Source organism: Mixophyes fleayi, chromosome 5, assembly GCF_038048845.1.
Source record: "Mixophyes fleayi isolate aMixFle1 chromosome 5, aMixFle1.hap1, whole genome shotgun sequence".
Taxonomy (NCBI): Eukaryota; Metazoa; Chordata; class Amphibia; order Anura; family Limnodynastidae; genus Mixophyes; species Mixophyes fleayi.
Genome location: NC_134406.1, coordinates 212613184 through 212635328, shown reverse-complemented (window position 1 = coordinate 212635328; position 22145 = coordinate 212613184). Strand labels below are relative to the sequence as shown.

Here is a 22145-nt window from a genome sequence, read left to right as displayed (position 1 = left end):
ATATAAATACTCTGGCATTGTGTAAGTGCCAAAATCCTCCTTATATAATGCAGAGCCAGGCAATTTCCAGTGGTCAGTGATGTCACACTGACCACTTATTGGTTTTTTGGAAGGCTGCCTAGCAACGGGACACGCACCACCAGCAGAGAAGGCGTCGGTCCACGCTATGAGGGGATGGCGCCTGACATGGGCTTAGCTGCTACCCCCCTGCAGGTCACGTCCCTCTGTACAGGTACTGGATATGGCTAGCAGAAAGACTGAATCAGGTTAGCAAAAAGTCTGGAACCCTTTGGCGTAGTGGGATTTAACCAGGGAGACATGCATGAATGGAATAACCAGGAAAATATTGATGTGGATGGAATAACCGGGAAGACACTAGCGTGAATAAAATAACCAGGTACACACTGACGTGGATGTAATAACCAGGTACACACTGACGTGGATGGAATAACCAGGTACACACGGACATGGATGTAATAACCAGGTACACACTGACGTGGATGTAATAACCAGGTACACACTGACGTGGATGTAATAACAGGTACACACTGACGTGGATGTAATAACCAGGTACACACTGACGTGGATGTAATAACCAGGTACACACGGACGTGGATGTAATAACCAGGTACACACTGACGTGGATGTAATAACCAGGTACACACTGACGTGGATGTAATAACCAGGTACACACTGACGTGGATGTAATAACCAGGTACACACTGACGTGGATGTAATAACCAGGTACACACTGACGTGGATGTAATAACCAGGTACACACTGACGTGGATGTAATAACCAGGTACACACGGACGTGGATGTAATAACCAGGTACACACTGACGTGGATGTAATAACCAGGTACACACTGACGTGGATATAATAACCAGGTACACACTGACGTGGATGTAATAACCAGGTACACACTGACGTAGATGTAATAACCAAGTGCACACTGACGTGGATGTAATAACCAGGTACACACTGACGTGGATGTAATAACCAGGTACACACTGACGTGGATGTAATAACCAGGTGCACACTGACGTGGATGTAATAACTAGGTACACACTGACGTGGATGTAATAACCGGAAACACACCGGCATGGATGGGATAACCAGGATCACACTGGAATGATTGAGAAAGACCAGGTACACACTGGAGAGAATATTCAGGAGTACATTGGAGCACAATTCCCGGGACTATAATAAAGGAACCAGAAGCCAACTTGTCAGGTTAAGAGACATCTACTGGCACCATCTTGCTATGAAAGGTGCTTAAGATAGTTTGAGGCAATTATCAGGTAGGGAGGCAGGACCCAACAGCAACCTAGCTCATTTATAAATAAAATGGGCATGTGTGCTACTACTGTGCATACCACAAAAAAACAAGATGGAGGCCACCATCTTCTACACTATTGGCAACGCTAGACGAGATGAAGAACCCTGGAATATGCAGGAGGAGCATGCTGGAAAGACACTCTCCTCCATCGGAGAGACTGACATGTGACAGGCTGGTTTAGGTGCACTGCCCTCTCGGTACAGCATTCGATAGGATTCACAGACTATCGAATGCTGCTAGAATGGACAAGATATTATTTCATTTGGTTTATATTCCTGATACAGTTTTGATTTAACTAGGGTCTGGACCTACATGAAGGAATTTGATCTGCATGTCACCTAAGTTTTCATTATATGTGGAACATAATTAATTTGCAATAACTCTGGGTGTTATATTAAAATGTACATTGTGACCTATGGCTTGTTGTTTGCGCTGGGCCCCTCATCTCTAAATCTAGCCTGGAACACTAAGAATGGAAGACCATGAAAAGTTGCGGTTTTGATGTGGTATATAGAGCTGTAGTTCTACAACTAGACAAAATGATGGTCTATACAAAATGTGGTTGAATAAATGATGGCACATCTGCCAGATTTCATCATGTACAAAATTCAAGGGCTAAGAAAAAAGATATTTGATTCCCTTTTGTTAGATTGCTACCGCCACATTAACCACAGTTGTCTAATTATATACCCAACAATGACATTTTTATTCAAGAACACTATTGCAACAACGACAAACATTTTAGTCTATAGGATATATTGCAATTTCCCATATCCTCACATCCTATGGCCACTAAACCAAAGGAAACACTGGATATAACTATCCTACTATAATAGCAACTTCCATAATCAAAAAGTCTTGAATACAACAATTTAAAGTAAAATACAAACATTTGAAATAATCTATGGACAGAGCTCTAAAGGAATACATTTATTTCTTTAAACTAACGTATTCATCAATTCTAAGATTAGACACACACAGACAGGTCAGTTTTGTAAGCCATTGTGAATGTTAAAAAGGAACAAAGAATAAGCTTTAATCTGATTTAGCACTTGGCTTTCAGGCCAATAGTTACACAAAACAGATGTGTGGAATTTTGTGCAGTCCTGCAGAAACTGTCAGTAAAACACCACATTTTATTTATGTGAGACCGAGAAAAACCTTTTACGTTAAGGTCACAAGTAATGTATGGCTGCAATAATGAGTGGTGTACACTCTTCAGTTAAAACAAAATCTAAAACTGTAGTAAACTTTACTTATTATTATAGCATGACAAGGTCATTAAAAGAAGTGTAAAGCAATTATACATTGTAAAACTAAGGTTCTAAAGTTTTGTCCTCTGTGGATGAGCACAGGCCAGGTCTTTAGGATGCTCTCAATCAATCGTAGATTATTAGGCTGAGCCACCTGCCCAGCAACAGAGAAAGATTTCAAATCTGGCGTGTAAGTGTATGACAATTTATGGAAAATGTAAATTATAATATCGCACATTAGAATACCTTTAGTGAGCACGGCTTTCATCCCTCCCATTCAATAAGTACTAGTACACCCAGATGGATTGTGAAGCCTAAACCCTATTGTTCTGCCTTTAGACTTGCCATCCAGCAGTTAATTAGCATATCAATGGAGACAAATAGCCACAGTATACTGTTCTCTAGATAATAAAATGTATTCATAGACACAGTGCAACTTAAGCTGGGTACACACTACAGAATTTTCCACCAACTTTTTATGCCGATGGATTTAACATGCGACCGATGGTCCGATCGCTCGGTCCATGGACTGCATACACACTAGCCTTGTTTTAGAAAATAAAGGGAAGCGCGGACCTCCCTTTAGCGACTTTTTACAGCCATGTTGTCATGAGCAATGATTGTAATTTCGTACTCACTGTCGTGGTTCGGTCGGAAAAAAGGAGATTGGAACGAAAATATTGAACGGTACGACCAACCAAATGAGGCGACAATTGTCCATTTGGGCAGACTTTTGACCTTTCGATGAGTGGTCGTATGTCGGCTGGTTGAGCCGATTATTGGACAAAAACTTTGTAGTGTGCACCTAGCTTTAGTGACACTTAGGGGCCAATTCAATTAGTCCGCGTTATTCTAGGAATAACGTGACCTGCACACTATTACCGTTACTACGGTAAAAGTGCGCAGCATTACTGTTAGTACGGTAATTTTAACGCTGATTTTTTGTGGTTAAGATTACCGTATTAATGGTAATACAATTAGCGCCACTTTATTCCTATACTAACGTGGCCGAATTGAATTCCCCCTTTAGAAATTGAAAGCTTTACTCGTTGCTACGGTAATAGTGTGCATTATTACTGTTAGTACGGTAATTTCAACGCTAATTTTTGCTCGCAGCTCTGAGAGCCGTGAGCAGAAATCAGCACAGTAATAGTGCGCAGGCCGCGTTAGTCTCACGAGTAACACCATCAATTGAATTCCCCCCTTAAAATCCGAACAAGCTGAATTGGAGGTTAAGGGATTTATTTTTTCCTAAATTCCCACAACATGCTTTACTGTACAATAAATATTACACACAAAGGAGAGATAACATTTTTGGCAGACTTCTATATTTTATTGGGATACCAACAAGATCGTGAAGTCTCATTACAGCCTTTTGTATCAAAACTCCATTGTTTCTAGCCCAGACATAGATTTGGAAAGGAAGTAAGGCAATTGTTGGAATTGGGAAGCACAAGTACTGTAAGATGCCCATTTGTCCAATAACAGGGGAAAGAAGGCAGATATAGCAACCATATTGAACTAGCAGGTGTATTGTGCTCTCTCGAAGCCTTGTGGTCTACAAGATGAGTGTATGGGCCAGTGACATGTATCAACAGCCACATAGGTTCTACATACATTGAGCATGCAATCCTGACTGCACTAAATCATGTCCTATATGCCAGCATCCCCTGTAAAAAAAATACTTGTTTTGTAACTTAAAAAGCACATTATCATTTAGTACCAGTCATGATTTTGTGCCTGCCATGTTATTTGTATATACTGCTATAAATTGTATATAGACTTTGTATAACAGACATAGTGAAATATATAGCTGATCATACTTTTGGTCTTTCAGAATATATTTGTACATAGGAACAATGTAATTTTGAGTCCATTTCCCATTATTGCACTATGGCACAATGGTTAGCATTGCAGAGAATTCCAAACAGGGCACCATCTCTGTGGTGTTGTATGTTCTCCCCATGTTTGTGTGGGTTTCCTCCATGCTCTAGTTTCCTTGCACAGTCCTAAAACATATTTCTAGTTTAACTACCTACTGACAAAAACAATCATAAAAAAATTGTATGGTAGACGTGCTAAAATGTATAATTGATCATACTTTTTGTGTTGTTTTTTGTAATATTCATATTATTTTGTGTATATTTGTACATGAGAACAATTTAATTTTGAGGCAATTTCCCATTGTCTCTCCATAATGACAAACCATGTCTGGATTATATGCATACCTCCCTGACTAACATGCACATGCTCCATGTAATAAAATGCTGAATGTTCAGCCTTGTCAGATGTCATACCTTGCACTGACTACCCTCACCAACATTCATATAATACTTATCTACGATAAAGTTCTAAGGTCAATTAGGCTGCACAGTGCTCTTCCTCTTTGAGTCATATCAGGAGAAAACTGTACAACCGAGCAAACAGTATATAGCAACATGCAATGACAGATGACATTTTCTAGCTAAGGAATGTGGTGTTCTAGATTCACATATACATTTTTAAGCAGACTCAAAAGTTGTAACTTTCTGATTGGTTGATTGAATCAACACTGTAATTGGCTACATAAAACTGACCTCTACATCACTCTGAATCATTTGACACACCAAATGATCCACATTGCTCATAATCACGGCCTATTTCCAGTTAATAATTATTTTTAGTAATGAACTAAGCTATAGCATTAACACGAACACTTCTTACCAAAGGTTTAATTTGCACTTATGTACTAAAGTCCATGAAGAGTTTCAGCTCAAAGACAGCAAAAAGGAAGATATGTAACAGATATTCATGGTGTAGTTGATATGTGCAGTACTGTAGACATCACCCAATACATGTCCATGCCTAAACCTCTGTCCATGGTGCTGATAGGGGACAAAATGCACCAAATAATCCAGAACGACTTCTATCAAAAACAAATCATCTATTAATAACCTCTTTGGTATTAGACACTTTTTAATCGCAGAACAAGCTCGTTCCCACAAGTCATTAGTTATACAGATATATTACAATATATGCAATACCTTAATTTTCTAAAAAACAAATGAAATAATAACATTGCTTACCTGCCCAAGATCTATAGTGACGTTGACTTCATTGTAATTCAAGCCCAGCGACAACGGGGGACTCTGCCACCAACGCTCTGTACCATCAATGGCATTGGAGGCAGGATGTGCTTTATTAGGATCAGAAGAGTCACAGAAATCACAGAACTGCCCCTGTGAGAGAAACACAAAACATGACTGTAAGAGTTACCCATAAATACACAGTGTGGAAGAGAACTATATTCATGGGTTAAAAACCCTGTATTCTAAAATGAGAGGACATGATGATAAGAAAAAACACTTATATATGGAGCAGTCTTTATTGTGAAGAAATATCTAAGACTTTCAGCCACCATGTGATAAGTAGCCACATACAGTGACCAAAAACAACTGTAGGGCGCTGCAATCACCCTTACATAGAGCTTGGGCTGCTGCTCTTCAAGGACAGAATCTGGCTCTGTCAAAACATAAAAAACTAGCCACAGAAAGAGGAGCGCAAAGCACCAAGTCCTTAAAATAATTATTTATTACAAATTAAAAACATCGTAAAATGGATTAAGCATATAGCCAAGGCTTATATATATCTCAAACAACTGTACATAAACAAGCTTAACCTAATAATTACAAACAAGATGTTGGCCAAAAATAGATATCATATGGTACCATATGTAAAAAATGGGATCCGATCCGAGGACTGCTGAATATGATAGATGATAAAATTGCTCCTTTGGAGCTGAATTGGAGGACAATATAGATTACTTATATTACTAATCCGGATAAGAAGCCACCGTTTAGGTGCTTGCTTTCATCGGTATCAGTACAGCTAATAAATAGCAATTGATAATAATCATTTCCTATGCGGGCTCAGTCTGAAGCCCAAACAATAGCTTAAATCATATAGCGATTAATGGATCCACCGCAGGGTGCAAATCAAGCACCAAAGAGCAAATGATTACTTCAGATGTTCTTATACTTTTAAATTCTCAAGATCAACTTGTCAGGTATTAAATCGGCATTGTCCTTATTCGTAATCTATAACTGTGCCAGAATGAAAATAAATATTTGTAGGCACTAGAGAAGAATATGTATGTTTACTTAGCTGCACTTTGCAAATTCATGAATACCGGACTTCCGATGTTATAATCACTCCAGTGAATGTTGATGGCAGTCAACGAGGGAAAATCTCAGCATAAATCCCAAAACAGCTTGTAATAAAGGCTGGCCAGCACTTGGTAAAAAATTCAACATATATCAATCCTAACGCGTTTCTCGGCGGACCGCCGCTTCATCAGAGGTGAATGTAATGGCAAGATCCGGCCATACTGATTTAAATACCTTAAAATGGTCACATGAAATTGATAACACGATCGGCATCTGTCCATCCGGAAATGTTCGACTAAATAGCAGTCGTTTTCGGAGGTATCCGGACTCTATGTTTCAAATCACATGATCGTCCGTGATCCTCCGTAAATAGCCGACAAGCTGTCATCCAGCGCAAAAAGCTGTTATCTCTTGTAATCCGGATGACAAAATCAGAAAAGACCAGATTTTAGCAAAATGCTTATCCCTATATATAAAATAAATAAGTAGTGATACAAATTGGGTGGCAGATCTTCACTAAAAAGGGATGTATATATACACACAGCCTATAAGCTTATAAAAGTTCCACTTATACATATATATCAGAAACTTTTTCCTGAAACCCATATGAACATTATAGACTCCTAACATGATCCACAGATAAAACTAATTATAAAACCTAAACAAATATTCATATAAAACCATATGATAGTCTTGATGTTAATCACTATACTTCAAATATAGACACTATACAATGGTATCAGATTATAAATATACTTATCTCATATGAGATTGTTGATACCCTCATCATAAGAAATAATAATAAACCTCCCTCTGTCCTCAATAGGACTGACAGATATATAGAGGTATGGTGAATCACCTATATACACAGATTGACATATGTGGGGTTACAAAAAAACTCAAAAAGCTAAATAAGTTAAACACAGCCTAAAGAACTAACATATATTGTTAAGTTCAATACTATTGTTAAGTCCAAATGGTAGCAGCGTTTTTAATCTGAAGATCCAAAAAGCTTAACGTTTGCAAAGCTTATTAAAACGGTCTCCTCCTCTAATGGTTAGATCAATCTGTTCGATTGCTCGAACTTTTAGACCCTCTAATTTACCTTTTTGGCATTCATTAATATGTGACGATAAGCTGTGTGATCTAATATCTTTTATAATATTACGCCGATGCTCCAAAAAACGCACATTAAGTGTGCGAATAGTACGTCCAACGTACTGAATACCACATTTGCAATTTACAACGTAAATCACGTAGACAGAACGGCAATCCAAGACTTTCTCGATAGTAAAGCTTTCATTTGTTGAAAAAGAAACAAAATTCGTACACTTATGATCAGCAAATAAGCAGGTAATGCATTTATTTTTTCCACACTTATAAAAGCCATTCGGTCTAGATGTTAACCAGCTTCTTAAAGATGGATTAGGTACAGACGGTTTGGCTTCTAAATTATTTTTCATACATACAGTGACCACCTGATCATAGGCACAAGATGCTAATCTTGGCTAATGCAGTCGGTACCGGTGAAAATTGTGAAGTGGTGGTATGTAAAATGAAAGTGAATGGATGTGATAGTTTGACAATGAAGGTAGTAGTAGAAGTGGCGGTAAGGCATACCACCATATACCAGCCTACTTCTACCCCTGGTCAGAGTACTTCCCAGTCTGACAAGCAGTGTTACTAAGCTTTCTGCCTCCACAAACATCACACTGTAATGAAAAGTCCTGATAACTGGAGTAGTAATTTCTAAAACAATTTTTCCCAAAGAGTTAACAGCTTTTAAGAGGTACGAAAAGCCCCCTTGGGGGGTTCAACAGCAATGAGGACCACCTGACTCAACAGGTCATCCCTGGATCGTATGTAAGCTTCCTGTGATCAGCTCACACACTACCATGGGGTGACCTCTTCAGCCCGGTATTCCTCACTGTTGTAAAGTTTCCAACCCTTTAAATAAAATGTATTAATTCATAATAATTATAGCTACCCATATAGACACAAATTTTATGATCATTTTGTCCCTCTGATCAGTGTGTATGGAGCCAAAATGATCAACAATCCCAATTAAGTTTTGACCTACGTTGATCGGAGTTGTTAATCTAGACTACCAAAAATCTGGTCAGCCATTAGCAGTGGTCTGCCAGTGTGCGAGGACATTAGTCAAGCAACTGAACTGCCTGTGTACGGACTAACCCACAATGCATCTGGTCTGAACATTCATGACAATCAGGCTCATCATTTCATTACAAACCAGTGCCTCGTAAATATAAGTTACACCTCTGTGATGTCACTGGTTCCAAGCAACTTAGTAGGCTGTATATTGGTTCAGTCTACAAAATGGAATCCTTCAGTGTGTGTAGGTGACAGATCCATTTTAAGAAAAGAGGGGGCTAACAATATTTCCCCTTATTAACTATCTTATATGGTGTACATCTCAAAACTTAGCCTGATAAAATAAAAGATCTTAATATGTACAGTTTTCTGCAGAGAAGAGCAAGGGGGGACACGATAGAAACTTTCAAATATATCCAGGGTTTTAACAAGGTACAGGAGGGAAACATTCTTCAAAGGAAGAGAAGTATTAGAACACGAGGACATGCACTGACACTGGGGGGAAGTAGTTTCAGAGGAAATCTGAGGAAAATCTACTTCTCAGAAAGGATAGTGGATAAGTGGAATAGTCTCCCATCAGAGGTGGTTGAGTCTAATACAATAGAATAATTTAAACATGCTTGATGGACATAAGGATACACTTAAAAATAAATAAGGATTAAATAGGATTTGATGTTTCCATAGGTTAAATGTTTCCACTAGATGGGCCAAGTGGTTCTTAACTGCTGTCAAATTCAAAATAAAAAATAATGTTTCTATGTTTCCATTTCAGTTATTAGGGATTAAATTCATTCACTACACATATCAGGGTCATACATGGTGGGATTGACCAGAAACCCACACACTGGAATCCCAACAGTTATGTGTGTTAGAAGGAGGAAAAGGCTCTAGAAATGTCCTAGTTAGTGTCTGCATTAACTAAACTAGGACCCTTTGCAGTCTAAGGGGTAAATGTTTTAAGCTGCAGGTTTGAAAAAGTGGAGATGTTGCCTATAGTAAACAGATTCTATCTGTTATTTTGTAGAATGTACTAAAATAATGATAACTAGAATCTAATTAGTTGCTATAGACAACATCTCCTCTTTTTCAGACCCGCAGGTTGATAAATTTAACCCCAAGACTCATTTTGTGGGCGTCTACCTTTGTTTTAATAACCTTTTGGCTTCAACAAAATGGCTGGTGTTACAGTTTGGCTCTAGTGCAGGAGTTACCTGTGCTGTGAAATACTGGGTGAGTAACAGTAACACTAATTCTAATTGGATGTGATGGTGGGATTCATATTCATTTTTAGAGCTGTATCAATTTGCAAAGTCTTATATTAATTTGGTAAGATGGTCAAAATGGATTCATGTAAAGATATAATAATAATATTGTGGGTTGTTTACATTAATGTACAGCTTATTTATGCCTCATTCTTTTCTTTCTTTTTTTTATTATTTAATATACATTGTTGTATTTATATACATTGTACTTTTCTAATTCTATCCTTATTGTCTTTTTTTTGCTTTAGTCTGAACTTGAACATTTGGAAACCCCTCTCTAGAAGTCCTGCATTTGCCCCTGCGTATATATGTATAAAGAAATTTAGGATGGACAGATAGATGCTGTAAGTAACCTGTTATAGGTGTTATACACTTAGTTGGCATTAAACACCAACTGCAGATAAAAGATACTTTAGTTAACGTGAAGCCTTCAGCTGAGGGCAATTAAAATATCATGTTATAATTGAAAACACGAGCCCTGAAGAGTTAAATTATTATCATTGCCAGCCAATCGTAGTTAGAAGGGGGAGGGGCTGATAAAGAGATACATCACACTGTGTGGGTGAGCTGGCTCTCTCTTGGTTCCTGGTCTGCGGATACCCCCCTCCCGCCCTGAACAGTTGTTTTTATGGTCCTGTTTAATTCTTTTTCATATGACAAGGCGCATTTTGGTAGGAGAGCGATGCAGTCAGTGACTAATCGAAAGTGCTACCGTTTAATGGCCGCACGTTGCTGACCCTTTCGCAGCAACCCAACTCTTGGTCCTCTTGGGCGGAGGGTCCCTTGGCGCGCCTTGAGCGGGCGCGTTATTGTGATTCCAGAGGGGGGCAGTAGCGATGACGCCAAGTTTAGCTCCAGCCAATGTAAAGACTTGGGATTCGTAAAGTCTTGGAACAGTGGTGAGGTTTACAACTGTATTGGTTTCAAGATTAGTTGTTAGCTGACTGCGTTGTTCTCGCCCCCATGACAGTTCAAAAAATGTCATTAATAAACTGCGACCCCTTTACCAAATATACATACTCTGTCCGTGTGGTTATTTTATTTAAGTATAGTGAAGAATTTAACGAGGAAGGTAATAAAGTTGTGTCAAAGTATTAACACTGAGCATTTTAAAGGGATTTTATGCAAAACATATTACTCCTGGCATTAAATGGATTATAGAGGGAGGCAGGAGCTTTGTAGGTATCACATTGCCTCACACAAAGCAATACTTGAGGACTGGACTGAACACACAGATTAAAAGTGAACTGTAACAAATATTTTATTTCAGGAGAAGCAATCACTTCTTTCATCTCCTTTGATCTGCCTCAATAAACAAGTTTGTGGAAATTACACAAAATTAAACTTCAAAATATCTTCACGTATGGATTGTATAACTGAATCAGTAAGCACTATTTATGAACACGTAAAATATGTGAATCTACAATGCTTCTCTATGGGCAGACGTGTGCCTACCTGACCACCAGGAGCATTTCATGAGACAACACGCTACATGGTCTGGAAACACCCATAAAATCAGTATGTGCCTATGTGCCTTGTTTTGCGGATTGGGGTATGTTTCAGAAAATGTGCATGGTGGAAATTGGAAAAAGATCCAGTCGACTACAACGTTAGGAACACCAACTTCATTCATTTAAAATTATGTTTATCTCCTAAAACACTGCTGATTTAGCCTCATATAGGAAAGGATTATTTTTACATGTATGACTGTTGTATGTTTGAAGGTTTATATTACATTGGTTGAAATGTGCCTAGAAATGTGCTTTCCACACACACAAGTGCTTTTCCAGGAAGGAAAACGGCTATGATCCTCCCACAAAGCAGGCAGCAAATAGCCACTCCCATCACATAGCTTAGTTCTGTGATCACCACTGGTGGAGATATCATTGGTGAGAATGAAGTACAAAGCATTAACAAGCAGGCACACCAGCACCAATAACCTGCTCAATCACACTATTTGTGCATAGATGACTTTGCTTTCCATCTAATCAATGACAGTTCTTAATATAAGACTTTATGTTTTAGATATAGAATTTACAAGATAAAGAAAAAAATTCAGGTACACAGTTCTAAAAAATACAACTAATATGACAATATATAGCCGTTACATTCTCATGGGTATCTGCTAAATCCATCAATTACATAAATAACCCAAGAAGAAAAAAGAAGAAAGTACTGACTATATGTATTAACTTTAGAAAAAAATAGCTACATTCACATCTGATGAAATCAGATTTCAATTGGAGAAACGCGTCAGCGTTTAAGAGAAGATTGCTTAAATTCATTTTTGGGATCCGTTCTGTTAATCTTGATTGCGGCTAAACACTGGCTGAGTACAACTGGTTGTGAAGCTTGTTTACTGCACTTTAAAGCTATGGATTGTATCTATCATAATCACACTAACTGTGAACTGCCACTTATAAGCACATTGTTTATCTCAATGTTGAGCTAATTTTAAGACACTGCTCTAGTTGTGATGTCTTTATGTGGCTGTGGATATCTGTGTTATTGGTAGAGATGGGCGGGTCCGGTTCTCCGAGAACCGAACCCACCCGAACTTTGGGTATCCGAGTACCGAGCTGAGCAGCTCGGTACTCTCCCGCCCGTTCCGAATCCAAATCGAGGCCGAACGTCATTGTGACGTCGTCGGATCTCGGGGCTCGGTTCTCGCGATACTTCAACTTTATAAATACATGCCTCCACAGCAATCCATCGCCATTTGACAGAGGGAGAGAGCAGGGTGTAGTCATAGGCTAATTAGAGCAGGGACAGAGAATATAATATTGTTCTTGCAATTGCTCTAACCAAAATCGCTAGTGCAGAGAGGAGGATAGAGGTTTATTATTTTTTCTTAATATTTGGCACTCCCCAGCGCTTTTGGGGTGTCCCCCATAATTGTGTGTAAATATTTCTGGCTGTCAAAAGTCATAACTGTCAGCAGTATCTACCAAATAATTTTTAGCACTCCTCAGTGCTTTTGGGGTGTCCTCCCTAATTGTGCATTAATATTTATGGCTGTCAAAAGTCATAACTGTCAGCAGTATCTACTAAATAATTTTTAGCACTCCTCAGTGCTTTTGGGGTGTCCCCCATAATTGTGCATAAATATTTCTGGCTGTCAAAAGTCATATCTGTCAGCAGTATCTACCAAATAATTTTTAGCACTCCTCAGTGCTTTTGGGGTGTCCTCCCTAATTAAGCATTAATATTTCTGGCTGTCAAAAGTCATAACTGTCAGCAGTATCTACTAAATAATTTTTAGCACTCCTCAGTGCTTTTGGGGTGTCCTCCCTAATTGTGCATTAATATTTCTGGCTGTCAAAAGTCATATCTGTCAGGAGTATCTACTAAATAATTTTTAGTACTCCTCGGTGCTTTTGGGGTGTCCCCCATAATTGTGCATAAATATTTCTGGCTGTCAAAAGTCATATCTGTCAGCAGTATCTACCAAATAATTTTTAGCACTCCTCAGTGCTTTTGGGGTGTCCCCCATAATTGTGCATAAATATTTCTGGCTGTCAAAAGTCATATCTGTCAGCAGTATCTACCAAATAATTTTTAGCACTCCTCGGTGCTTTTGGGGTGTCCCCCATAATTGTGCATAAATATTTCTGGCTGTCAAAAGTCATATCTGTCAGCAGTATCTACCAAATAATTTTCAGCACTCCTCAGTGCTTTTGGGGTGTCCCCCATAATTGTGCATAAATATTTCTGGCTGTCAAAAGTCATATCTGTCAGCAGTATCTACCAAATAATTTTTTGCACTCCCCAGTGCTTTGCGCTCAAAATGGATTCAATGCAGTCCACATATGATCAGAATGAGCAACCAGGTTCTGTCACCAGTCCTGATGTTAGTGTTCCCAGTACGTCATCTGTCAAACAACAGAGTGTTTCCAAATTAGTGCAAAAAACAAAAAGCAAAAAAATATTTACTGTATTGAAGCGAAAAAGAAGTGTAACTGAGCAAAAGATAAGTGATGATAAAAAAAAATTGCAAGCATGCCATTCTACACACGCAGTGGCAAAGAGAGAATGAGGCCTTCACCTTTGGCTATTAGTGGCAGATCCCAAAAAGTTACCCAGCCTACAATTGGTGCACAACTACTGTTACGCGTCAAAGCTGAGCTGCAAGATAACAGTAAGGCATTAGAGGAGAATGTTTGCTCTGATTCACAAATGACAACAATCCCTGTGGAGAGTCCATCCAACAGTGGGATGTCTAATCGTGAGCATTCTGCTGATGTGTGCCTTAATAGCCCGAGTGTAGCCGGTGATACCCAAATTGAGGATGCCACTTTGGAATTAGAAGAGGATGAGGGGGAGATTTGTGTAGGCGACGAGGGCGCTAATGAGGATGTTGATGAGGATGAGGTTGTTTGTGTAAGTCCTGCACCAGTGGCAGCAGTTCTGGCACATGACAAGAAAAAGGCCATTGTCATGCCTGGGCATAAAAGTCAGTAGCGCGCGGAGTTAGCCCGGCATCCCACTTAAGGCTGGATGACTCCTGCACTATTATTGATTCCTCTGAAGAAAGCGTTAGTCCCACTGCTGCTGCTGCTGTTGCTGCTGCTGGGGGTGAATCGTCTTTCCAGAGGCAGGTCAAGAAATTTCTCCTTAAAGGTAGGGTGTCATAGACAGAGTGACCCCAAACTGACTTTGTCCATTTCTCATAATATTGTACAGTCTATAACGGCTGAATTTTTTGGTATTTTATACAAGTGGAGGGGGGCCTAGAGAGACAGAAACCAAACTGGCTTTCTCCATGTCAATTAATATTGTACAGACTATAACGGCTGAATTTATTTGTATTTTTGACAAGTGGAGGGGGGCCTATAGAGGCAGAAACCAAACTGGCTTTGTCCATTTCAATTAATATTGTACAGTCTATAACGGCTGAATTTTTTGTTTTTTTAAACAAGTGGAGGGGGGCCTATAGAGACAGAAAGCAAACTGCCTTTTTCCATTTCTTTACATATTTAACTATAAGTGTAGGGTGTAATATACATCCAAAGACGATGGCTGCATTGCCAATATGCAAAGATGGAGAGGAAGACAATCTGTTTTGTGTGTAGAATAAATGAAGGCCTACCAACAAAGAATTAAACTGTTTTTTTGGATGATTTATTACCTCAACAATTAGATTACTTATCTCTAAAACAGTTGGAGCATTAAATTGGGTTATTTTAGGCCCAAAAACATTGATTTTCCAACAAAATAGCAAAACAAAACCAAACAAAACCAAAACCAAAACCAAAACACGCAATGGCGGTTTTGCAAAACCAAAACCAAAACCAAAACACGACGGTAATCCAGATCCAAAACCGAATCCAAAACCAAAACACGGGGGTCAGTGACCATCTCTAGTTATTGGACACTCTTGGATCTTGAAGTATAGACGGGTCTATAGTGTATCAAAAGAATCATTAAATTAAATCACGCTGGTAATATTTGATGTTTAATTCATCTCTGGATGAATTGATCTTATTTTAATCACCTAGGTCTTGCTATAAGAGAATTCGTAACTTATACTTTATTATAAGAGCAGTTTGTATATATAGATTGTACATGGGGTTTGTATGTTAATTTGTTTATTACTTCTTGAAATGTAGAACTTTTACTCTAAAGATCATATAGCCAGAATAAAACTTTGGGAATTTCCAAATTCCAGCTTTTGCCAAGAAAACCAGTCTAATTGTATTTTATAGTGATTCCATGATAAGACTTGAAAGCTTGTGTTCTGAAAAAATGACTGATTTGAGTCATTGTATAATCTACATAAAGAAGAATATATTCCTTAGGCCGTTTTATCATGTCATAAAAGATCTTCCAATCATTGAAAGTACCTTAAACCAATGCTCCAATATAAAATAACTTCATCTTATAACCACATGCACATAATGCACTTGTACATAATGTTCTCTAATAAAATTCAAGTATATTCCTTGTCTTTTACAAGTCACTTACAGTTCTAAAATAAAGAAAAGTGAAAATGGAATTTGGAGAACACAATCACCCAGACTGGTTTGGGCATGTTCCTTTTATCAACCGATTGTGTTATCCAAATTCCTTTTTTAATTTTTTGAATATGGACATAGTAAAGAACTTTCTTATAGATTAAAAAAACAAGGCTGCATTTTAAATTGTGCACATAATTTGCTGCTGGTCAAAACCATTTAATACACGGCAGGATCTAAAAGGATTCACCATCCACTACAAAAAAAAAATTGGACATCATATTGGGGGAAAAACAACAACACATATTTTTTGTATTAAGGTTTGTTACAGATATAACAAGATATCTAAATTCCTTTGCCACTAAGTGACCTATTTATGAACAAATGGCGATAAAAAAATGTCTTATTTCGCAATTTATCAATAAAATCTTGTTGAGGCAACTGAGTGATACTTAGCCCAGGTCCGGGTCATGTACATGTACTACCACCGTGCTGGTTAAATACAACTCCTTATATGGGATTCCCACAATTCCCTCTGTTTAACATGGTATTGCCACATATAGACGAGACCTCTGCCGATCACTTTTGGTGCTGCTTAGCGCTCTGGGTAAGAGGAGAGACTTGAAACAGCATCTATAACTGAAATCAGTTAGGTAAGATCTCCCCTGCTATAGCAAGAGGATATAACAGCAGAGGTCGCCGCTTTATGTGAGCGCTGGGACTCTGCTAAATACAGTGAACGGTCCCCAGGAGAGGGACTTCCAAAGTACTATTATTGGAAAAGGAGGGGATTCAGTAAAATCCATAATTAAAGTTGAGAACTCCTTTAATAGATCCATAGTGCTAACTGTGTTACATATAGGGTGCTCCCTCCTGAATATAATTGTATAGGTAATGCATAATTATCCATGACATAAATAGAGACACAGTTCCAGCAGACTCTATATGGCATAGGCAGTTAACACTATTTCCCTTTAAGGATTTGGTTTATTTAGACGTATTTTGCACCATTAACGTACACGTAAAAATTCTGTGGACTTATGTCGAGAAACATCACAGCAGTATTTCCGCGCCACACATGTGTCAGACATACAAATACATATGTTTACACTAATGTAGGGATTTACCTTGACAGTCTTATACCACTTTCACATTGCCGCCCCTGCAATATCCCGGGTTTTTCCAAGACGGATTTTTACTGTGTCACGGAGCACCCCAGCGCAGAGACCCCGTTCCCGGGTCAACCCCGTTCATACTGAACCCAGGTCTGCCCTGGCAAATTGTGTGAATCATCACAAGAGGAGCTTTGATTAGCTGACCAAGATGCCGAATCCCCCCAATCAGCTCCTTTCTGTTAGACCCGGGTTGAAAAACCCAGGTCGCACCATTCACAATAAAGGCGAGTGACACGGGAATAACCCTGCAAAAGTCCTGGGTCTAATTCCCGGTCATCAGACCTGAGATTCAGACCCTTTCATACTGAGCCTCGATCTGGATCGACTGAGCTCACCCGGGCAAAAACACAGGTTTTTTAGGCAGTATGAATGGGATATAACTAGTGAAATAAAATTTTAAAATCAGCAGCAGCTATTTATATAGCGCCAGTAATTCCGTAGCGCCATTAACATCCACAGAACACTTGGACAAAAACAATATATACATCAACCGTGCTTGTAAATGAGTTATAGTTTTCCTACAGTTCTAAACACCTGGATGAGTACCAGGACTATGTTGCAGAGTGCACAGTCATTCACAACGTTACATACACTACATACACTAAATTGGCCAGTGCTGCCATTAAGTGGATTGGCAGGTAGGTAACACCTGTTTGGATTGTGATGCCATGTGTTTGCATTTAGTGAACTTGCTTCTGACCCCAAACATTCATTATCACACACACACACCTATACCTGAACTACATGGAAAAGTACACCAGATCAATAGGAAACATTTCTCAGTCCACATATGCAGTATTCTCCCTGTGCATTTATCTAGCTAACTGAAATGCCAGTTTTCTTTAAATGGCCAGAAAAGTAAAACCTATTCCTAACTTATTCTCAGTTTCTAAACGTGCAAATAATGTTTTACCATTTATATACTACTTCAGAAATACTCAAATCCTGTGCATACAGGTGGGAGCCATATTGTGAATAGATATAAAAACAAGGGCTCTGCACAGACAGCACAACCAACAGTAAGTACCATTACCAGACAAGGTAAGTGTGAAGAACTAAAATATTTATCATCGTCTGTTAAGCAAGCACAATATTTACATTGATATATCTGGATAAAGGATAGCACCAATAATTAAGAGTAAATGTTTGTGTTCTGTGTTGTTTTACCACCACATCTTGTCACTGACTGTATGGTGTAATATGTGAACAAAATGTTGTTTTAATTGTTTTACTTCTGATAATATTTATGTGCTATGTAGTATAAGTGGAAAACACAAAAATGTAAAAGTATAACAGAGGTCACAGTTTTGGAAATAAAAGCTGTATGAACTTTGAGAAAGGCAAGGAGCCTGGTAAGAGCGCAGTACCTGGATAGTGTGCCCCTGGGAGGACGCCACTGGACCTCCTACCAGCTTACAGTACAGATCCATCCTGGGCTGCATGCCACCTTCTCCCCCAGAGCCGTTCTCCTCTTCCCCGCAGGTAGCGGTCGCCTTGATTCTGGCTCCCTCTGCCAGGTTAAAGTAAGGAGGGTGAAGACTGAAGCCAGTGCCCGCACCTGCAAAGTCCTGGCTGCAGACCATGGGCAGCATGGAGAAAGAGATCCTAAATGCCAGCAGTGCTCCCGACAGCATGGAACAGACGGGGGATTTGCCCCACGGGCACAGACAGACTCTGGTCCTTAGCACCATTCTCAGATTGTCCCCACCTAGATGACAGCAGATTCTCACCACATCCTGGGATCCAGTCACACTGTCCCCTATGCTGCGCTCCCAGCTCCCCTCTGGATCTGGTGTTGCCGACAGTTTTGGAAAACAAAGCAGCAGCGAGGCTGCCCGTGGCTCCCTGCCTGTGTGAGCGAGTACAGATGACACACCCCCTGATCAGCAACCTGACCGGGTCACCTCCACTCACGCTTCTCCCTATTCTTCTGCTCTGATACAGAAGTGACGCTATACAGCTGAACGGCGATCTCTCTGCACACTTCCCTTGCTGGCTCCACAGAGACATCAAACTTAACACATCATTAGAAGGGAATGCTGCTTTCATAATGATCTGTGATTCCATGTCTGTGCAACCTGCAAAGAAAATAAAAACTGTTGACAAATAATGCCTACAAAAAAGTTTTTGTGTATTTTAGCATTATAAAATTATATAAATGTATATAACATAATATTACATTTCACCCATAAAAGTGCATGGAAAGAATAACTCATGAGCATAAGTGAAAAACAAAAAAATAACTATTTATATTACTGGTATCTTGGTGCAAGATTTGTGGTCTAGTTCCTGATCTATATTCACACTGTTTTGACACATCCTTTTCCACTCTGGAGTTTAAGCTTCAAAACACACCAATGTGTGTAGTGTGGTCATGTAAGGAACAGCAGCAAAACAACAAGAATTTCAGAGTGGTTTTTATGCTGGATTAAAAAATGCTGTGATGAAAGTTCTGCATGGTATCCAAGGAGTTCAAGAGCTGATCACGTGACAGATGCAGGACAAGCACTTGTGCATGGACACTGCTTGCAGTCTTTTATGGGAGGTGTCACAAAGCCGCTTTGACTACTATCACTTTCAACCGAAAAAGTGCTAGCATTCATACAAGCATCTTTTAAAAATAAACATTTGTACATGACTTGTCTGCACTTTAAAAGACTAACATTGTAATCTTTCAGCATTATTAGCTCTACAATTAGGTAGATAACACTAATTTGACTTTGGTGCGAATAATGTTTATTTTTAAGTTAATTCCCTCCCATTTTGCTGTACCCAATTGTGTGCTTTTTGCATATTCCTTGAAACTTGAGTATTTATGCAACACAAATTGATTTACAACTCACGCTAAATGAGGCCTGTGGTATTTTTTACGTTTAATTAATATTTTTGATTTTTAACAGATTTTTATTTCGACCAAGATAGTTTCATTTAACTTTGTACATATGAACAACTATCACAATTGCGTACACTGTTTGGAAAGATAAAATGACTTGTATTAGCCTGGCTTGTGACAGGGTAAAACTCTGCGAGGTGTCATGGCATTCTTTCATAGGTAAAAAAATTAATTTGTAGTAAAAGAATATAGTACATCAGCAATCTCCACTAGTTGACCTATACTTTACAACTTTTCTCTCCTGGAAAAAATATAAAATCCCCATTGATTTTCCATTCAAAATTGTGCTCAATTCTATTATATAGATTTTGGTAACTAAGTCTTTGGTTAGTCCCACTGGCGATGGCAAATGGGAAATTATCAAGGTCCTGTCAACGTTTATAAGTTTTATTAATAGCTTCCTTAGGTTTAACACAAAATACAGTAACAGTGTGTATCTAAGAATCCAATTGCTGTAAAATTTAAAGTAAGAAAACATTGTCTGTGGCTCATTCACCACAATGCCGACAATACGTTTTAGACCACGCGCTTTGTGTCCATTATCCGTCTTTCTCTCTTAGCTTACCAGATATGAGGTTCCGCTGTTGGTGAAATGCTACTCTCGATTGGGCTCGAGCCCTACCCCCTCTTCTTTTTCCCTGTGCTTCCTCCCTGACATCCCCATAAAATTGCTTAACAAATACTTTGACAGTAATACATTGTGTTCTTTTATTCTTAGAAATTTTTTTTTGGGTTGGCGGTATTGCTTTTGCTGTTACCTCTTCGCTTGTTGTATTACCTTTACTGCCATCTAATAAACTTGTCATAGAAAAAAAAACCACAATAAAATATGGAGTCAGTTAAGATCAAGAGATTATTAAACTTGAGGCACAAATAACATTATTTGGACAGGTGACCTTGGCTGCTAATGCACACACATGAACCAGGCTCAAAAGGAACATAAACAGGAGATACTCATATATATGTGGTCTCATGGAACACATCAGTCAATTTATTACAGGGCAAAAAGCCCTATCTCAATGAGAACAGGTCTGTGCTTTCAGTACTACTGATATGCATGAACTGGATAGCTAAAGAGCACTGGATGTCGGACACCAGGCTGAAAAAACTGACATGAAATCATTAAGTACTTTTGTGGAATTCAAATCCAAGCAAAGCCATTGACTGTTTTCCCCCAAGCCATTGTTCTTCTCTCAGGGATTTTGTCATTTTTTTGCAATTGGACTATTTCAGGAAAAAGAAAGAAGGTTTCCTGTGGATTTAGGCGTTGAATAAAAATGTAAAAGTGGATTTTGGGGAGTGTGTTTTATGTACTATAATACAACATTGAGGGTGTTTGTTTTTTACTATTAGGTACTTGAGTGGTACTAAATATTCCCCAACTGGCAAGAGCTGGCGTTTTAGGGCACTTTTTTGCCAGGCTGCGCTTGGAGCAGAGTTTGCAGGATTGTTCTTCCCCCTCGTGGCTACAGATCACAGATGTAGAACTGGTATATACGTGAAAACACATTTTGAACATGGGAAAATTGTGGAACACAAAATGGAATAAAAAAGTAAAGCAAGGAAAGGGCAAGTTTACCCACTTCCTTCATCGCACAGGCCACTGCCTCCAACAAAATCAGCCCACTCATCTCCTGCTGATCACATCCCAATGTTCTGATTGGCTGCAGTTCTATAACCTTTCACTTCCCGAGGAAATCCCAGAATTAAGGGAGTTTAATATAATAAGGCTCTCAGGTCCCGTTCAAACACATCTTAAAAACTGAATTCATTTTAAAATGTAGTTCTGATAGCAGAACTCTTGTTACATGTTACACAAATGAAGATCTTTTAAAAACTTTACACCTGCATAAAATAAAAAAACTTTAAAACAATAATAATAGTAATTTCCAATAAATAACATCACTTTTAGACAACTTCTTTCTCAGCTGCTCTCCCTTTATGCAAATACTATAGGTTAGTTCTTACCCTGGGGCCCCACAATACAACTGGGAGTTTTAATAAGCCAAT

General features: G+C 38.8%; 1 protein-coding gene across 2 annotated transcripts in view; it reads right to left on the bottom strand.

Annotated features, from left to right (window-relative positions):
* Positions 1 to 19159, bottom strand: part of LAMA3 (laminin subunit alpha 3) — a 183752-nt gene extending 164593 nt beyond the window's left edge. Inside the window, exons 1-2 of one of the 2 annotated variants that reach the window (XM_075213429.1) lie at positions 18610 to 19159; positions 5660 to 5812 (exon numbers count right to left, since the gene is read on the bottom strand). In XM_075213429.1, coding sequence (XP_075069530.1) covers positions 5660 to 5812; positions 18610 to 18933 — 477 coding nt within the window. In that variant the 5' untranslated portion in view covers positions 18934 to 19159. The remainder of the gene's footprint in view (positions 1 to 5659; positions 5813 to 18609) is intronic. The other variant, XM_075213427.1, reaches the window with a different exon arrangement.
* Between the last annotated feature and the right edge of the window lie 2986 nt (positions 19160 to 22145).